At 35.3% G+C, this 20,850-nt stretch overlaps 2 protein-coding genes across 2 annotated transcripts; both read left to right on the top strand.

The window, feature by feature from the left end:
• The first annotated feature begins 1,428 nt into the window (after window positions 1-1,428).
• LOC122590875 (polyphenol oxidase latent form, chloroplastic-like) lies at window positions 1,429-3,940 on the top strand. Its single transcript, XM_043763055.1, has one exon. The coding sequence runs from the start codon at window positions 1,477-1,479 to the stop codon at window positions 3,742-3,744; it is 2,268 nt and encodes a 755-aa protein (XP_043618990.1). The 5' UTR covers window positions 1,429-1,476; the 3' UTR covers window positions 3,745-3,940.
• A 9,785-nt stretch (window positions 3,941-13,725) lies between these two features.
• LOC122594051 (polyphenol oxidase I, chloroplastic-like) lies at window positions 13,726-15,684 on the top strand. Its single transcript, XM_043766532.1, has one exon. It carries the CDS (start codon window positions 13,759-13,761, stop codon window positions 15,565-15,567), a length of 1,809 nt encoding a protein of 602 aa, XP_043622467.1. The 5' UTR covers window positions 13,726-13,758; the 3' UTR covers window positions 15,568-15,684.
• The last annotated feature ends 5,166 nt before the right edge of the window (window positions 15,685-20,850 follow it).

Genomic DNA, 20,850 nt, shown 5'->3' with positions numbered 1-20,850 from the left:
TATAAATTAATTATAATAACCATTATCCAAATATATTATTATGTTAGTATTTGTAGAAAAAGTCTTATTAATATATACTTACTTGTTTTTCATCAACAATTTATGTTTTATAGCCCTGAATATTTAATTTATATTTATTTTTAGCCATCAACTTGAGACAACTTTTCTAAAATTTTTATCTTATTCGTGTTATGGAGCCGCATTATGATTAAAAACATATACTTGAATGTCACAAGATCACAAGTATGTTTATATTTTAATTATTAATTATCTTTCATAGTAATATCACATTATGAGTATATCTGGTTTCAAAAAATTCTATTATAGAAGATTTATTATAGCATATGCCTTCTGGAATGACTACGACAAACAATTCCGTCACTATGTTTCAGCTAATAATGACAATGAAGAACATGTGATTATTGTACTACAATTTGCAAAGTTTAACACTTGAAACCTTATATCTTCAACATTATAAGCTCTTATGACTTCAATGTATGAAAATCTAATATTGATAATATCGTAAGCCTCATGTTCAATGTTGGACACGGGTCTAAAATCTAGTATAAAATATAAATAAAGTTTAATATGATCATTGTTGTGGCATCTTATCTACATGATATTAATGAATTACGTATAAAATAAAGTTGTTGACATTGATATTTATTAAACATACGAGTATGGTATCTGTACGTTGCAGCGAATATCATAGATGGCGGTGGTCGGGGTGTTTGCATTTACGAGTAGCGAGTCCTGTTTTTAGTCATTTACAAAGCGTAGCATACACTAGTGCATGTTTCCGCTGCTATTTCTACACGAAGGGAGATGAACATCATCAACTTCCTTTTTTTCAGGATATTGATTATCTATAGGCGAAAGAATTACATTTTTCTAACTATTCATAGGCGAACTTGTTTTCTGATATCCATGGTTTTGTGCAAGTCTTAGTCATATCATCATACTTAAATTCGTTGTTAATATAATATCTTGGTCATAGGTACTCCTTACCAGAATATCTTTGTTGTCAAGAATGTTGATAGTATATATTTAGTTCTTGATTTTATTACTTGTAAAAGTTACAAACATACTGTAACTGTTTTACTGGTGTATGTCACCTATTTTTATCTAGCAGTAAACTAATATCATCCAATCATCCTAAAAATCTTATCATCTGCTTATCCAGTTATCCTCCACCCGTCTTTCACGTTTTCACATTGTATTGTAACGATCAGCACTTCAATTTAAAAAAAAAAAAAGATTCGGATAATTTCGCGAAAAAACGTTAAAATATTATTGTTTTTATTTCAAACTTATACCTACCTCCTTTATTTGTGCTAATATGTGCACATGTTCCTTGATCAATCTATGTTTAATAAGACAAATATAAATTCCCTTATAAATAGGGACCAAAAGTATTCATAGAGATCACACCAAGCTTTCTTTAATTAAAGTACTACTACAAAATCTATATATCATATGTCTAGTTCCATACCCCCACTGATCACTTCATCATTAAATACTAGTCCTTTTAAGGCTCGAACCAACAAAACTCAAGTGTTCCGAGTCTCATCATGCAAAGTAACATCAACAAATGATAACAATGATCACCAACTCATACTCCCCGAAACCCAAAAACTTATTCTGCCCAATAACATGAATGTAGACCGCAGGAACCTCCTTGTGGGTCTGGGCGGTGTTTGCACGGCCGCAAACTTAGCTTCCTTGTCATCGGCATTCGCTGCTCCAATTGAAGCTCCTGATGTCGCGTCCGTATGCAAGGTGGCGACATCAGGTATCAATCCTGATGCAGTTAAAAGGACACAAAAGTGTTGTCCTCCTAGTATCCCTGGGAAGGACGTTGAACCTTTCAAGTTTCCAAAAGAAGATGAAGAGGTTAGAATGAGATGGCCGGCTCATAAAGCGGACCAGTATCCACAGCAAGTCCAGTGGTACAAAGACGCCATTAAAAAGATGCGGGATCTCCCAGACAACCACCCGCACAGCTTCGTACAACAAGCTTCAATACATTGTGCTTATTGTAACGGAGGTTACACTCAAGAGCTTAGCGGGTTTCCTGATGTCGAGCTCCAGATTCATAATTCCTGGCTCTTCTTTCCATTCCATCGTTGGTACTTGTACTTTTACGAAAGAATCCTGGGTAACCTAATTGGTGAACCCACTTTCGCGTTACCTTACTGGAATTGGGACGATCCAGCTGGGATGCAGATTCCAAATATATTTCTAGGAGATAAAAGCAATCCCCTATATGATGAATTCCGTAACACGAAACATCTACCTCCAGCATTAGTCGACTTAGCACTCGGTGCGGGAAACAAGGATCAAGAAAAATGCAATCTTATTACAGTTCATCGTGATTTAATTACAAACGCAGTTGATGACACGAGTTTCTTCGGAGGCGTATACGTAGCTGGGAACGAGCCTGTCCAAAACAGAGACCCCTCGGTTGGATCGGTGGAAGCCGGTTCTCACACTGCGGTACATGTATGGGTAGGTAGACCGCGCTCCGAATTTCCTAATGGAGAGGACATGGGTAACTTCTATTCCGCGGGTTATGACCCGTTGTTTTATGTGCATCATACTAATGTCGACCGTATGTGGAAGCTATGGAAGGATTTATGCCTTCCAGGACACGTGGAACCAGCCGAGGAGGATTGGTTAAACGCTTCGTACGTGTTTTACGATGAGAATCTAAACCTTGTACGAGTTTCTAACAGAGACTCGGTTAATATACAAAAGCTCAAGTTTGATTATGCTGAATCCAATATTAAAACCGTCCCGTGGAGGGATAGCCGACCCGACAAACGTAACCCGAAGTCACAGAATGTGGTTCATGCCTCACAACCGTTAGACGCGCCAGGCAAGGATCCGTTAGTACTAAAGGATAAGAACGTGAGGGTTCGTGTTGGAAGGCCAGAGCGTCCCAACGACGATTACACCAAGGGTTACAAAGAGATTTTGTTTATAGATGGGATAGCATACAAGAATACTAATAAGGTCGTTAGTTTTGATGTGTTCGTGAATGATGAGGTCAGCGCTGATGATAAGGCTCTCTCGGTTTGTGACCCGGAATACGCGGGTGGGTTTGCCCAGATTGCACACGGCGATATGTCGATGCCTTGTGGGGCGAGGTTCGGGCTGGACGATCTGTTGGCTAACACAAATTATAACACCAAAGACGGCAAGGCGGTTGTCGTTAAATTGGTGCCAAAAACAAACCCACCCGAAGAAATCACTATTAAGAAAATCGAAATCAAGCAGGTTCCCGTTTCTTTCCCGTTCGCAGATACCAAAATATTGAAAACCGAGGTACCGTTGCCCGTTACACTAGGCAACATTTTGAAGGTTCGTGTTGACAGGCCGCAAAGGACTGACAAGAATAAGGAATCCAAAGAGATTTTGATTATCAAGGGTATCTACCCGGATAATAAGGCTGTGAAATTTGATGTCTTTGTGAATGACAAGGTTAAAGAAAACACTAAAAAGGAAGATATCCCGACGCCTTGCAGCCCTGAATATGCGGGTAGGTTTGCACGGGTTCCACTTAACGACGATGTTTCGTCTTCATTGATTGAGGCGAAGTTTGAGTTAGACAAGCTGTTCCGTGACACAAAAACCGAAAACCAAAAGGAGGCTGTGGTTGCATTGTTGGCAAAGACAGTCGAGACTAGAGGTCTCAGCATTACGGACATCAAGATCGAGTTGGTGCCCATTGAAACTAAATGATGATTAATTGTGCTAGTTATTAATAAATAAATTGTGCATTTTGGTCATACACGACTACGTACACGTAGCATTAGGAATACCGTGTATGTTGTGTAGCCATAATAACATAATATATATGCACATTATATGCTGCAGCGTTTTTGTTGATGTTTGGTTGATATAATAAAATTGAAACTAAATTCAGTGGTTTCACAAATACGAGTAGTTATTATGTATTTCTCTCGTTGAATATCATATGTTGTCTTGGATGTTTGTTATAAAAGATTGATAGTAATGTTACGTCTGACTACTTCAGATTTCCGTCAAGCTACCTATATATATATATATACACGTCGTCAACCATTTAATCTTAATCAGCTTCAAAAGTTAAAAGCAAGTTAATGAATGGATCAGATGACCATTCATTTTTTTCAACTTCAACGAGTATGGTACCCTGTGGGGAAGGCGGTGGTGGTAGTGGTGTTAAGTGGTGTAAGTTGATGTAATTGTGATTGTATAAATTTTTAAAAGATAACGGCTTAAAGTGTTAATAATTTAAATAAAATTTTAGAGTGTAAATAATTCATTAAAGACAAAACATAAAAAGTCAAGGGTAATTTTAATAATTCAAAGGTAGAATTACCTAAAATAACAAGAGGTCTTTTCTATAAGGAATTGTAAAGGAGATTATTAAGGAAGTTTGGCAAGCAAGGCACCAAAAAGAACAATTTCAATAAAGATACACTAACTAGTAAGTTGTTTGGCGTAAAGACCTGGTAAAATATAAATTTTTAGCCCAAGTACAAATCCATAAATAAGATGAGGTGGGAGGACCGATTAGCGAATGACCTAATAGAACTTGGTTTGTCGGAGGACTTGACGTCGGATAGGACGGCCTGGAGAACTAGGATTACAGTAGAGGATTAGGGTAGGGTTTGCCTTTTGCGGGACTTTGATCGACATCCTTTTCCTATATTGCCTTGCCTTAGGTGGTTTGTGTTGGTTTGACCGGGTGAAGTAGGCCCAACTTTGGTGACTCGCCGCCAAAGAAGGCTTTGTCTTGACAGGAGGAGAGGTAGGTCGACGGAGGTGGAAGGACAGAATACCGAAGGTTACGATGGAGTTTCCTGATGGAGGAGGTGGTCAGTGAGGGTAAGGCATATGGGAATAGGTGTTTTGTAGACTTTTTTCGTAGACTTTGGTTCTTGGTAACCTCCGTAGTGGTTTTGGCCTGAGTAGAGGGAGGCCAAAATCGAGGGGGGAGGTTACTCTTGGCTGCCCCAAAATGCTCTGCCCGTTGGAGGACATGACAGATGAGGGTTTATTAGAGGACTAGGACTAGTTTAGGGGTTTTGGGAGCTTGGGAGAGGACTAGGTTTAATCTAGCTAGGCGGTTTTATTAGTGTGTTTCATAGGTTGCGCACCACCCGTTATTTTTCCTTGGATCCATCGGGCTCTAGGATATTCTTAGTTATTTCCTTATATGTAGGTAAGTTTGGGCTTTTTTCTGAAACACTTTTAAATCCGGCTACGTTCTATTTGGGTGTTATTATATGTGTTTTGTTTAACCTCTGCTTTTAGTTATCTAGGTTGCTTGTTACTACTTTCCCTTATTCTTTTGTTGTTGGGGGTATCCATCAGACAGTTCGAGAGTACTAGGTGTGTAGGTACTTTTGTCGTTTTGGGAGTGTTTTGTGAGTAGACTAAAATTTTAGTTTACCGTAGCGGCCTAAGGTACTTTGCTCCGTAGGTTGTTTAGAAAATAGTTTAATCCCCTTAGTTTTTAGTCAATTCTTATGTATAGGTAGGCTTTGTTTATTATGCTCTTACTTTTATGTTGTTATTTGCGTAATATGGTTGCTAGAGTTTATGTTATGTGCTAAGGTTTTGTTACCGTACGTTTGCTACCCTTCCCTACTCGTAAGGAGGCATTCCCGGCAGACCCAGCTGACAGATATTATCGTCTTATCATGTTCTCGACAGACAGGTATAAACACTTTACCCTTTTTACGGCTTTTATATCTTCTTGGCCGGAGGTCCTTATGGAAGCAGTCTCTCCACCTTTGGGTAGAGGTAAGACTGTCTACAGCTCACCTCCCTTATACCCCACGCAGGGATTGGGTACAGTTGTTGTTGTTGTTGTTGTTGTACAAATCCATAAATAAGTGATCTATAATCTATAATAACAATATAACTAAAAGAGGGGGTTGGAGGTACACTTGACACCCATAATCCCTCCTCTTTGAGTCTAAAGCTCCTTCTAATTAATCCTTATACATTAGGCATTTTTCTATATATTTTTTTATTATTTAGGTCGCCCTATTATATTTAATAAATCTTTTTATCCTTAAAACAAGTATCCCAAAGAATATTTATTATATTATATATATATACTAGTCCTAATACCCGTACCTTATACGGATTGATAATATTCTATTTATAATATTTATATCTTTGGTTTCATGTATTCTTCATAGTAGTGATAAGTTAACATATTAGCATATTTTTTGTTATGTTATTATATGTGTGATTTAATTTTACATTGAATTAATAAGTGATGGGGTATCTTTTAAATCCACTATGTAGGCCCCGAAGGTGAGTTTTTCCCAAGGTATCGGGCTCGAATCTTGGGTTTCTCATCTCAAGGTATTTTCTATGAGGAGTAGGTTGGAAGTCCAGCAAATCGCTGGTTATAAATTGGCTCCAACACGTCTGAATCGAAACTAACTTTACAAAAAAAAAGAAATTTAAATTTATAAAAAAAAACTTATAACACAAAAAGTTTTCATATATATGGTATTAATTATAGTTCCAAGTTATATAAATATGACTTTTCTTTTGCAATAGATATTTATTGAAAATTAAATATATATATATATATATATATATATATAAACAATATATGTTTTAGTTAAAGTGTATATAAAATAAACAATCATGATTGATTTTTGGAGAGGATTTTCATTCATCTATTTGAAATTAGAATTAATCTGATATAATATATAGTAAGTGGTTATGCGTATAGTTATATAATATATTTAATAATTATAAGGTAAGTAAAAATTAATTAGGAGTTTTAATTTGATTTAATTAAGTATATTAAAAAGGACATTTGTCATTCAAGTAATACGTCATGTGTCTATCAAACAATACCCCAATCCTTATTTAGTATATTGGTAGATATACAACCTAAATTTATATAATCATTCTATTATCTTATAATAACCCTCACAGCTTCAACTTCTCAACAAAAAAATTAAAAGATTCGACTCCTCCACTAAAAAGGTTTTTTTTTTTCCAAAAAAAAATATTTTATTCATGTTTTTGTTTGCTTTGTAGTTAGTTATACCATTCTTGATTTTAGTAATGAAGGCTTATGATGTATATGTTAATTGTTGGGTCTTTTTGTTTATTAAATTGCAGAATACTTTGAATTTTAGATATTTTTCTACCATTTACCTATATATATATATTATATATATATATATATATATATGTACGTGGTAGAAAATTACATCTCAAGAAAGTGTCTGAAATTCGTACTCTTTTTAGGGCCCGGTAATTACATCGCAGCTACTATTTGAGGATCAGTCCTGTTTTTCCTGCATGATGATCAGAATTCTTATGCAACTTACTTCAGAATGTTGCCACTTTTGATTAGATTTATATTTATTATTAACTTTCTTATAGTTGGTGGAGAGCCATTGCCTGAAGGTTCTCTATGGATTCTTCTAACTGGAAAGTTAAGACTATTAATTAATTTGGGTGTAAGTAGCTTTTGTATATGCCAACGGCTACCTTAAAGTATATATCGGACGTTTTTATTTTGGCTATTGCCTAATTATTTCATTGTTCCTTAAGTTACGTACCAACTAAAGAACAGGTTCATTCTTTATCTAAGGAACTAGCTCCGCAGTCACTCCACTATCGCAGGTCCTTTGCTTTTCATTTCCTTTAAGTTTGCACATAACTTCATCACCTCTTGATGTCAATTATAGCATCATGTCATATTTGTACATTTACATAATGCTGCTAAGCTCCATTTGCTTATTTCAGATCATGTCTATTAATCAATTGACACCTTACCGATGAGCCCATCCAATGACTCGGTTTATGACTGGTGTTATGGCTCTTCGGGTTTACATAAAACTATCTCTGTTTCATTGCATTCTGTGGTGGACAACTATATATAATTGATGATTTAAAACATTAATGTTATCTATGCCCTGTTATTAGTTTTTTTTTTAGATGGATGATGCACTGAAACTCAAAACAGGTAGGCGTACCCGCTTTGAAAACTTCATGGGAACTGAAACTCATACGAAACTCGTATGAAACGTTTCCTTGAAGTTTCCATACATACCGAAACGTTTCTGTGAAGCTTCCATACCGTATCTAATTAATATTAAGATTTCAATGAGTTTTTTCTATTCCAAAAACGACTGTCATTTTGCGACTATGCATAGCCTCAAACGCAAACCAACTAGATTATACAATTGAGATCACCATCAGGCCTTTTCTATTCCAAACTTGATTATTAAAATTTTAATATGTGATCACCGGTTACCATCAAGCATATGTTATAAAGTTATACGTATATAATTATACATAATCTCTCAAGTCTCAACTATTTCTCTATATAAAACAATATATTTTTATTTTTTATTGTCGTATCTTTGTCATACCCGTATCCTATATTTTTTAGTTTTGCCGTTTCTCGTTCTTGTATCGTTCCCATGCCCTTTTGCCGTATCCGTTGTGGTACTATATAGGATGGATTTTATTTTTAATTTTTCTACTTTGAAATTCAACTATTCATTCTTGGCCAGGTACAAATGGGAATTTTCCAAAGCATATGAGAACTTGAATAGCTTAAATCAACACATGTTAATCATCATCTACGACTCTGTGTTGTGCATGTATGGACTATTCCGGAGTGGAACAACCCAAAGAAAATCAAAACGTTCATGATGGTCTTTGTTGATGAATTGGTATGTATTTTTCAAATTATATACTATATACTTTTAGAATATAACTAAAGTTGGAAAAAAAAAAGTAAACTATAATCAATATTTATATGGAATTATTTTTCATATATTTTTTCTTTAGCTTTCGTATTGATTAGTTTGTGAATAGTTCATACTTTGAATCGTTTTATGTTTGATTTTTAGGTATTTTAACTTTATTTGGTATCTATATAATACAACTGAATTCCGATTTTTTAACTTTTGATTTAATATATTTTAAGACCATCCGTGCATTGAGCGGTCCTGAGCATATATATATATGTTTTAGTTAAATATGCTATTTCCCTTGAATTCAGTATATGTTTCACAATTGTTATTATGTATTTACTCGATGAATATCATATGTTCTCTTGGACATTGTTTTTAAAAGTTTACATAATAATAGAAATTACTAACTGTATAAGCTTTCAAATACGCAATAATAGGTTGATGTGAAAAAAGTTTACCTACCTCCTTCGTACTAAAAGAGTAAAAGGTGTGTAATGGGTAAAATACGCAATAATAGGTTGATGTGAAAAAAGTGTACCTACCTCCTTCGTACTAAAAGAGTAAAAGGTGTGTAATGTGTAAAACGTGTGTTTTCTTTTTTTTTTTTTTTATTCTTGCAAGTAGTATAATTAAAGGAAAAATACATAAAAATGAAACATTTTTATTCAAAATTCCTAATAAAAGAAATCTATTTAGTTTTCTGTAAAGTAATATTGTTAGTTTTTAAAGTTAAATTCCCTTTAACCTCCAACATGACATAAACTAGCTTGTACATATATCATCTTCACCACTCCCTTGTTTATTTCTTGGCAAAAATCAAAGACTATTTCCAAAAAATCACCTAATAAATACTGTAATTGTAATAATATAATATACAATAGTATAATAAATCACAAATTGATAAAAAAAAATGCATTTAAATTGGTAACCAAATTTCGTACGGTACAATAAAACCAAATCTTACAATAACATAGTAAAATACTTTCACTTGCATCAATATATACATTCAAACAATAAACCTAATGAGTTCCTTATCAAATGTTGATTATGAAGATTTAAGTTTCAATTAATCTGATCGAAGCTTTAAATGATGAATAAAGACAAAAGGAAGCAATTAAAAGTTCAAGGAAGCATCACTATAGCCCCCGTCAAATCACCAGCGTAAACCACCACCGTCTTCCAGTCACCACCGTAAACCACCACTGGATCTTCATCACCAGTCGTATCTATATCTAATTTCTAAATTCAGATCTGTTAAGAAATGGGATAACAAGAAAATAAGTAAATGAGTTTTGTGCATCTCCATCACAACCCACTTGATTCTTTTTCTTCATTAAGGTTGATAGTCCGATATTGTTTGAATTTGGATGTTTTGAAAATCTTAACTTGGAATTGAGAAGAAGATGAAATGAAATATAAAGAGGTGCATGTAGGGATATATATATATATATATATATATATGGTGTGTGGCAACACCACGTAACTTGGGTAAAATCTCGCTCACATGTTAATTTTTTTATTTATAAATATACAATGCATAAATAATGGCCCCAATGACTTTTATGGATTAAAAAAATGAGCTTGTGAGAAGGATTTCACCCAAGTTTAAGTGTTTAACAGCACCACCTTCACTTTTTCTTATATATATATATATATATATATGGGAAAGTGAAGTGTGAGACAACACCACCTAACTTGGGTGAAATCTCACTCACATGCTAATTTTTTAATCTATAAATATATAATGCATAAATAATGGGCCCCTTGATCTTTATTGATTAAAAAAATTAGCTTGTGTGGGGGATTTCACCCAAGTTAAATGCCTAACAACACCACCTTCACTTCCCTCATATATATATTGAGATGCAGATGTATACAAATATAGATGGATGGAGATTCTCTGTGTTGATTATGAGTTACTTTTAGGTAGGGGTGTTCATTTGGTCGGGTTTTGGGGGAATAGAGTTATTCGGTTTTTTAAGAATTAGTAAACCGCCCATTGCCCAATCCATATATGTGGCCACCCAATCCAAACCATCCAAATAAAGTTTGGGTTATTTGGTCGGGTTTTGGATTACCCAAATAAAAAAAGTTTTCAAGTTTTAAATTAATATATTTTAATAATCATGCAATCTGAATGTTAATGTACACCATTTTGTTTATTCATGATAAGGTTATTCAAATAACTACGTGTATTATTATTTTTTTGGATTAAATTATTAAAATAATTGAAGTTGTATTTATATCATTTAAATTAGGTTATTATAGTTTTATTAAACATTAAATGCTTAATCGGGTTTCGGTTGGTGCCCAATTGAAAATTTTCTAAACCAAAACCGAACCATTTAACAACTTCCTTAATCGGTTTCACCCAAACACCAAACCAAATCCGAATAACCCAATCCAAATAATATACAGGTCAAATGGATTGGGTGGGTTATTCTGTTAATCCGAATAATGAACACCCTTACTTTTGGGTTTTGATTTTGGTTATAGTTTTGTTGTTTATTTCCTATGAATCAAGAAGTAGACCAGAAAAAAAAGGGGATGGTTTGGGAAATGGATTGTGTGATGTGTACAAGCCAACTCAGCAGCAGTATCCACGGACGTTAAAAATTAACGAAGGTTAACGAATGTTTAACGTTAAAAATTAACGATATTACCTTTATTAAATTATTTTTAGAAACGTAGTCATTTTAATAGACGAAAATTAAATAGATATCCTTTATAAAGAATTTTAAGTAAAAAGTTCCTTTTTATGTATTTTTTTCTAATAATTAATGGTGTTGTATTATTTGAGATGTATAATAGTTTATGACTTGTATGGGTAACTTTCCATTCCTGATGAACGTGTTTGCCATTTTGATGTAAGTTCAGCTTCCTATATCCTAAGGACATGTTTGACCATTTTGTTAGGCTATCTCTAATAGGATGTCCTTAAGCGTCTTTGGATATCCTTTACCGTTAAAACTTGTCCAAAACTAAGGATTTTTTGAAAGATGCTCTTACCTAAGGGCATGCCCTTACTTGTCATTACATTATATATTTTTGTTTTTACTTGGAGATAAAAGATATGTAAGGATGTTTATATGGTTAGAGATAAAATTATATGATTTGAAAGATTTATAAAGATATGTGAGGAATTGTAAGGATATAATGTGGCGGCTCAAGAAGGTTTAAGGGTGTTCTTAGCATTGGAGATAGCCTTATAACTTCAAATAATATGAGGGCATTTTGCTTGTCAATTAATTTATCTGTTTTACTAATTTACAGTTTATTATACAAGTTGTATAGTATGGTAATTAATAAATCAATATTTGTGGTATAAAAATTAATTCTCATTTTTTAACTTCAATTGATGATGTACGTTGTTAATAAATCAAAAAAACAAGTTTTAAATACAAGAAGTATGTCTTTAAGCATTAGCTCAATGGTTGAAAGACCATCCTCTATTCATGAGGTCTTGTGTTCAATCATTGGGGAGGACATAAGGAAGTCACTTTATGAGGGCTTAGTTTAGGTTTACCCAGGTTCAATTCTGAGTGACAAAGTTTACCCCTATTTAATCGTCGTGCTTTCGGACAGATTAGTAGGGGGTTTTCCCCCATCGAGTATTTGAAATAGACATTTCTACTTCGAAGGAGCTCTTTAGCGCGGATCCGGTTAAGAAAACTTATGCTAGACCTCCCGTTATCGAATCACAACACGAAGTTTTTAGCGAAATTCACCTTTCAAAATAATAATAATAATAATAAAATACAAGAAGTATATATGGCTTTTCTACGCACACTAATAATTTCAAATAATGACTTTAGACTTCTATCGATCAACTCACCTGTATACATGTCGTCAACAATTTAAAGTAAACACAAAAGTAGAAGAAAAAAAGTTCATCTTATATACTAGGCTGTTATGTGAAAAGAACACAAAAAAGCAAAATTTTATACCATTTTTAGGAGAGTCTTTCATATAATCAAGATTTAATCACTAACTCCTTGGTGGAAATCAGGAGTGAAATCGGATATCGGATTTTTTGATTTCTTAATAGCTAGTTCTTTTTTCTGTTTTTTTCATGAAGGTTATTGTAACTTCATTTGTGTGGTGTCTTTTTTTTTTAAAAATTAGTTATGTAGCCATGAAGTTTATGTGTATATTTATTTGTTTTTTTGGGCCTTCTTGTTACCCTTATATAGTAATAACATATAACATAAAAGTCTAAAGTCTAAAAACATTAAACTCAAAATATAAAAATCAAGGTCTTTGTATTTTTTGGCCTTAGGTCCATGTCTAACCTATATACATAGTGAAGCCGGCTCTGGGGATAACTATATGTTATATTTTTTATCGGCAAAGATTTTATTAATGATGTTCAGCAAGTCGCAAAAAGGATCAATTACAACAAAGATATATACAATACTAACTTGCAATAAATACTTACGCCGACTACAAATCCATAAATAAGTTTTCGTACATGTTTTAGTTAATCATTCTTGTTTAGTTAAGTAGGTTTTAGGTAAAATAAAACAAGTATTAAAGTAAAACAAATAAAACAATAGGTTTTTTTTCAGTGATAATCACCGTGCATCATTAAAATCATCGTACATTAATTGCTCTATGAATCTTCGTGAATCAATTTAACCATGATCTAAAGGTCAAGATCTTGTCTTATTTGTTTTACTTTAATACTTGTTTTACAATACCTAATCCCTAGTTAAGTATGTTAATTCCTATTCGATCAGTATATGTTTCATAACTGATAATTATGTATTACTCAGTATATATATATCATAGTTGTCTTTTGTTATTTTAAAAGATCACATTTATTAATATGAAATACTTATAAGCTTTGAAATACACAACAATAATTATATGTAAAAAAAGTTTACCTACCTCCGATTCGTACTAGATTCTTATTTGTGCACATGCAGCTTGAACGATCCATATAATGGACAAATCCATTATATATAGGAAGCAAAAGTATACGTAGAGATCACACCGGCCTAACTTTCTTTGATACATCATGTCTTGTTTACTACTCACCTCTTCATTTACTACTACTACTCATTCCAAGCCAAACACTTTCAAGACTCGAACCAATAAAAACCGAGGGTTACGAGTCTCGTGTAACAAAACACCGACAAATGATGATAACCAAATCATACTCCCCGAAACTCAAAAACTTATCATGCCAAATGTAGTAGACCGAAGGGATCTCCTTGTGGGTCTCGGCGGTCTCTGCACCGCCGGGAACTTATCTTCCTTGTCATCGGCATTAGCTATTCCAATTTCAACTCCTGATGATATCACGTCCAAGTGTCAGGACGCGAGCATCAAGAGTAAAGGGGATATAAAAAGGACACTAAAATGTTGTCCTCCTAGCCTTGGGAAGACGGTTAAACCTTTTGAGTTTCCAAAAGGAGAAACGGTGAGAATGAGATGGCCGGCTCACGAAGGGACTAACGAGCAAGTCGACAAGTACAAAAAAGCCATTCAAGCTATGCGGGCCCTCCCAGACGACCACCCGCATAGCTTCAAACAACAAGCTTCTATTCATTGTGCTTATTGTAACGGAGGTTACACTCAAGTCGTCGGTAACGGGTTTCCTGATATCAAAATTGATGTTCATAATTCCTGGCTCTTCTTTCCTTTCCATCGTTGGTACTTGTACTTTTACGAAAGAATCCTGGGAAAGTTAATTGACGATCCCACCTTCGCGTTACCTTACTGGAATTGGGACGATCCATCTGGGATGCAAATTCCAAAAATGTTTTTATTTGATGAAAATGAAAACAATCCCCTATATGACGATTTCCGTGACAAGCGTCATCAGCCTCCACAACTAGTCAACTTAGCATTGAAGCCGAATCAAGACAAGGATCTCAGTAATGATCAAGAAAAGTGCAATCTCTTCACAGTGTACCGTGATTTGGTTAGTAATGCCAACAATGAAATCGATTTTTTTGGAGGTAAGTATGTAGCTGGAGCAGGGCCTAACGATCCGAAGCCATCAACCGGATCTGTGGAACGTAGTTCACACACTGCGGTACATCTATGGGTAGGCGACTCAAGCCTACCTAATAGAGAAGATATGGGTAACTTCTATTCCGCGGGTTACGACCCGTTGTTTTATGTGCATCATGCTAATGTCGACCGTATGTGGAAGCTATGGAAGGATTTACGGCCCGGTGAAAATGTAGAACCAACTGACAACGATTGGTTAAATGCTTCGTACGTGTTTTATGACGAGAATCAAGACGTTGTACGAGTTTATAACAAAGACTCGGTTGATATAAGGAAGCTGAAGTTTGATTATGCAAAATCTGATATTAATAAGGTCGCGTGGAGAAAGAGTCGACCCCGGAGACGTGATACAAATGAACAAGCTCCTTCTCTCCCAGTTGTGAAATCCGTAAACGAGGAGACGTTCCCTGTTAAGCTCGACAAGATCTTGAAGTATCGTGTCACGAGGCCAAAAAGGACAAATGACCAGAAGGCGGCTGATTGCAAAGAGCTTTTGTCGATTAATGGGATAAAATACAGGGGTGATAAGTTTGTGAAATTTGATGTGTTTGTGAATGACAAGGTTAACACTAAGGACGACAAATTGCCCACGCCTTGCGACCCTGAATACGCGGGTGGGTTTGCTCAGGTTCCACATTGCGAGAGTGTAATGTTCATGGTTAGTGCAGCGAGGTTCGGGCTGGACGAGCTGTTGGAAGACACAAACACTAAAGGGGAAGAGTATGTTGTGGTTGCATTGGTGCCAAGGACTGGAACTGAAGATCTCACCGTTGGGGAAATCAAGATCGAGTTGTGTCCAGTTGTGTGATCGAAACTAATAATAATTGTTGTAGTAATGAATATTATCGATTAATTAGTGTGTGTTTTGTGTAACCATAATATCTGTATTGTGTTGCAAGGTTTTCGTTAATGTTGGGTTGATTAATGTAATAAAATTGGTTTGCTTTTCGAATCTTGTTAGTTAATTATTGAAGTAACATTTTATCTAATTAGTTACCTACAGTAGTGATGAAGGTAGCCTTAAATTTCAAGAGTAGTGGTATTGGATAAACCAAAAGTTTTGAATTCAGGATGCTGAGGTAATCCACTAGAAACTCTATTTATTCTTGTAAGTTTCACATGTACGTGCTTTTGGCATTGCATAAAAAGATGAGATAATTTGAACTATAGTTACTCGATGAATAAAACCAGGTCATGATCTTAGCTTTGCATCCGTTGGACCAGGCCATTGTTGGTTCATGCCCCAAATAAAAGCATCAATATATGGGATACATATGTATATATGTACACGTTTTCAGAAAAAGGAATCAAAAGCTGTACTCTTTCTATTTTAAACAATAAAAACATCAGGCTATATATGAAAATTTTTTCGAAACGGACTTATTTCAAGGGTGTTTTGTCAAACAAGTTTTGGAAAAAAAAAATTTATCAAACAAGTCAAACCAGTATTTGAAATACCGGATTCAAACTTCCCAGTCAAATCCGGTATTTGAAATACCGGATTCAAAATACCCGGTCAAATCCGGTATTTGAAATACCGGTTTCAAAAAGGGAAGTTTGAATCCGGTATTTCAAATACCGGACTCGAAAGATGATGTGACAGAGCAGACAGAGCAGACCAGCAGACAGAGCAGACAGAGAGAGACAGAGTGAATAGTGGTACGGTAGTACAGTGGTCAAATGCACGTTTCTCGAAACCGGTATTTGAAAAACCGGTTTCGATGAAACCCTAATACGTGTCATGTCGTGGTGAAACCCTAATATGCTAGGTTAACTTAATTAGATTTTTGTTGTATATATATAGTATGTGATGGCTTCTTCAGATAACATTAACAAACATTTTCAGATAACATTTCAAACACTTTAAAAAAAAAACAAACATTTTCAGATAACATTTCAAACACTTTCAAAACAAATGCCTTCTTCTTCATCATTCAAACCCATTGTAGTTCAGTTAGTATGGGATGATCAAGTATCATTCATAAATGGAATCCTTCAAAATACAGATCCATCGAAAAGAAGAAGTTTTCCCATTTTCCACATGATGACTTATTCACAAATCTGTGATATAATTTACAGTTGTTTTGGTGTTTCAAAACAACAGTTCAAACTGCAATTATATTTGTGGTATGAATTTAAGGGTGTTCCTTTTAGGAACTTAATTACGGATGATAATACTTTGGCAATGATTTATCATCTCGGTGAAGCGCAATTTGAAGTGATGTTCGAGCCTACTTTTACAAACCAGTTGTTAAGCTTGAATCAAAGCCAATGTTATTTCCAAGGAAGTAACGAACCAGAAGATAACGAAGATGATGCAGGCAATGACAATGACGATGATGAAGACAATGACGATGATGAAGACAATGACGATGAAGACGATGAACATGTTCAAGATCATGAAATTGACCCAATGGTTGGTGGATCAAGCGACGAGGCACCTTATATAAGTGATGATACCATCGACGTATATAGCGTTGATGGGGATGTATCTGGAGATGAAGAAGAAGAAGGGGCTCATGCACAAGGTCCTTTGGAGCATGAAGAACTTGTTAATCTTGAAGATGATAATGAAGATCGTCTAATGCCATTCAATGAAGTTCAAGAAGATGTGAAATTTTGGTCGCCGGATAGAAATGTGATAGAAAAAGGAATGTTTTTTCAGAGCAAGGCGGAGCTTATACACGCTGTTAGGCTTTGGAACATAAGAGAAAACAGGGAACTTATTGTTATGAATACAAGGCCAACGTTTTGGAAAGCACAGTGCATGACCAGGGGGAAGAATTATCGTGGTGTTTTGGACCGGGTCCCGTGTAGGTGGCTTGTAGCTGGATCTAACAAAAACAGATTAGGATTGTTTCAGATCACAAAGTGGGTGGAGAGTCACAATTGTTATGGAGAAGTGATATCTAATAACAATCGTTGTATGACAGCAAGTATGATTGCTTCTGAAATTTTGTCACAAGTGCGGGAGGATTTAACTTTAAAAGTTAGACAGATCCAGGCCCAAGTAAAAACAATGTTCAATGTTGATGTGAGCTACGCCAAGGCGTGGAATGTAAGAAGGTTGGCAATTGAAAGGTTGTATGGCACTTGGCCGAGTAACTTTGATGCACTGCCCAAGTATGTTGCTGAATTACAACGTGCTAACCCAGACACTGTTGTGGAATGGCTCCATTCTCCAACCAGTTCAAGCCATATACATACATTCAAGTATGTATTTTGGGCATTTGGACCGGCAATTAGGGCATTCCAACGTTGTATTCCGGTGATCTTTGTCGATGGCACTCATTTGAAAGGCAGCTACAAAGGTAAGTTGCTAACTGTAGTGACAAAGAACGCCAATGGACAACTATTGCCGGTCGCTTATGGCTTGGTTGATGAAGAGTCTAATGAAAGTTGGGGATGGTTTCTAAATCTCTTTGAAGAGCATGTCGGGTCGCAGAGGCAAGGAGATTTGTGTATCATTTCAGACCGTCACCAAGGCATTCTTAATGCAGTGAGCCAAATTGATGGGTGGCATCATCGGTATTGTTTGAGGCACATTTGTAGCAACGTCAACTCGCACTTCAAGAACAGGAGAATCAAGAATCTGGCTTGGGTTATCGGTTCCACCTCCCAATCATCCAAGTATACTTGGGCGATAAACACAATCAAAGGTGAAGATGATGTTGTTTGGCCGTATTTGAGGAACATTGGTTTGGACAAGTGGACTCTAAGGCACGACTCGGCGCTTCGTCGTTGGGGTAACTTAACGACAAACATTGCCGAGTGCCAAAACATTATCCTTGGTAAGGCTCGAATGTTACCTATTAGAGCTTTAATTGAGAGCACTTTTACTTGGACAAGAGACCATTTTGTCAGCCAATACCGGAAGGCAGGTAGCTGGAACCCACCACTAGCTCGCAAAATGTGGCAGGTTTATCAGATGCGTGAACGAGCGTCAACAAGCCATAGAGTGGAAGTGTTTGATGAACGAACAGGTAATTACACGGTCAGAACAAACCAAAGAAATGCAGAAGGCGAGTACACATACAATGTTGTCATGGGGGAGAATAGGAAAAAATGCTCTTGTAGAGCTTGGCAGCATCAAAGGTTTCCATGTTCTCATGCCATTGCTGTTTGCGGGTATAGACAAGAGAGAGCTGCTAATCTTCCAAGTAAAAGGTACACAACTAGGACATGGATAAATCAGTATAATGCTGCACTTTCTCCCCTTCGAGAGGTGAATTACTGGGCGCCGGTAGATTGGCAGATTCAGAGAGACCCTGAAAAACTGGTCACCCAAAGGGGTAGGAGACGCACCAGACGGTATTGGAATGAGATGGATGAGAGTTCTACGAGTAGATCTTCAACGTCAAGACAACAAGCTAGATGTGGTATTTGCGGTCAATTGGGCCATAACAGGAAGACATGCCCTGAAATTTGAATATGTCATGCCATGTAATTTCAACCTCAATTAAAATGTTTTGATGGTTTGTTTTACCTGAAATTAAAATTTCTCTTTGTATTGATGAATTTAAAATTTAGGTTTGTTTTTTCCTGAATTCCTAATCTGTTTTTACTTGGTTATCTGTTTTTAATTGGTTCCAACATGAAATAAAAACACATTTTATTGATAACGTTAACAATACATTAACAACACATTTTAATTGGTTATCTGTTTTGAGTAAAATACAAAGTAAACATAACAATACATTATAAAAAATATTAAAAAATATATACATACGTAAAAATTGAAAAAAAATTATTTAATTGGGATATAAGCCAAAATCTTATAACCATCATTAAAAACTATGTTTGTTTTTACGTCATCCTTGTATTTTATGTTCATTTATTTTGAAGCCGGTTTTTGAAATACCGGTTTCGAACTTAGTACCCATTACCCCTATTCACGATCATATCAACCTGACAGAAACCTGCAGTATCCGGTTTTTGAAAAACCGGATTCAAAAAGCAACATTGATTAAGCCTGTTGTCTTCAGGTGATGTGACAGGTCTGTTGACTGGCTACAGTGGTCGCGTGCATCAATTTCGAAACCGGTATTCCAAATCCCGGTTCTAAATATAGTATATATATATATAACTCGGGTGTTTAAGCATTTGTAACATATATATCCGACATCTAAAAACCCATAACGATTTGTAAGTTATGGCTTCCTCATCGTCATCTGACCCATCATCACCTCCTACGGTAACATTTCATGCATTGAAAGCGCAATGTAAAGAAGATATAAGCGACGGGTATGAACTTTACTTGAAAATTAATGACTGTAAGCTGCTTATGGAACAAAGGAAGCTCGAACATAAGAAGAAAATAAAAGAAATAAGCAAAAAGGGCATCAGAATGATTATAAGTGAAGAAATGCATAAGGATTATCTTGAGACGGCATTACCAAGTATCGACGAAATAACATCTGAACTTGAGAAAATGTTAAAGTTGGTTAACAAAAAAATCGACTTGGCGACAATTTACAAATTGGAAGCTGAAGACGGTTTCAGTTAAAAAGTTTATGTAGTATTTCAAATATGTATTATGTTTATTTAAGTTTACGTATTCCATTTATCTTTTATTTCAAATATGTATTATGTTTATTTAAGTTTACGGTTTCAGTTAAAGGTGCTTTTTTTTTAATAATTCAATTAAACAATATTATTAAAAAAATATATTTATTTATAAAATATACAGATAGTTATTAACACAAACCTAACAAAGAATTACAAGAAAATATAATTTATCTATGCCCCCCAGTTCCACATCCCGGTGGATTGCCACGTTCTCGGTTACTTCTTCTTGGTTCGAACACGTCTTCCTCTTCTTCTCCTTCATCATTTGCCAGATTTGTAGCTGGCAGTTGAGAAGAACCAATATAAGGAGAGAAGTCTTGCATTGGATAAGGAGAAATGTTTCGAGCCGGTGGACCAGATCCGTAGTAAAAATCAGGATTAAAATGATGTGGAGGGAGATCAAACAGATTAGTTGGTCCTGCATTTTGGGTATAATAACTCGGGGTTTGAAAGCTACCCATGAAGAAATTACCAGGGAACATTTGATGGGTTGCTGAAGTCGAGGCTCCAGCCTGTGGGTTAC

Source organism: Erigeron canadensis, chromosome 3 (genome assembly GCF_010389155.1).
Source record: "Erigeron canadensis isolate Cc75 chromosome 3, C_canadensis_v1, whole genome shotgun sequence".
Lineage (NCBI taxonomy): Eukaryota > Viridiplantae > Streptophyta > Magnoliopsida > Asterales > Asteraceae > Erigeron > Erigeron canadensis.
The sequence above is the reverse complement of the archived record's forward strand: the minus strand, read 5'-3'. Positions and strand labels throughout refer to the sequence as shown.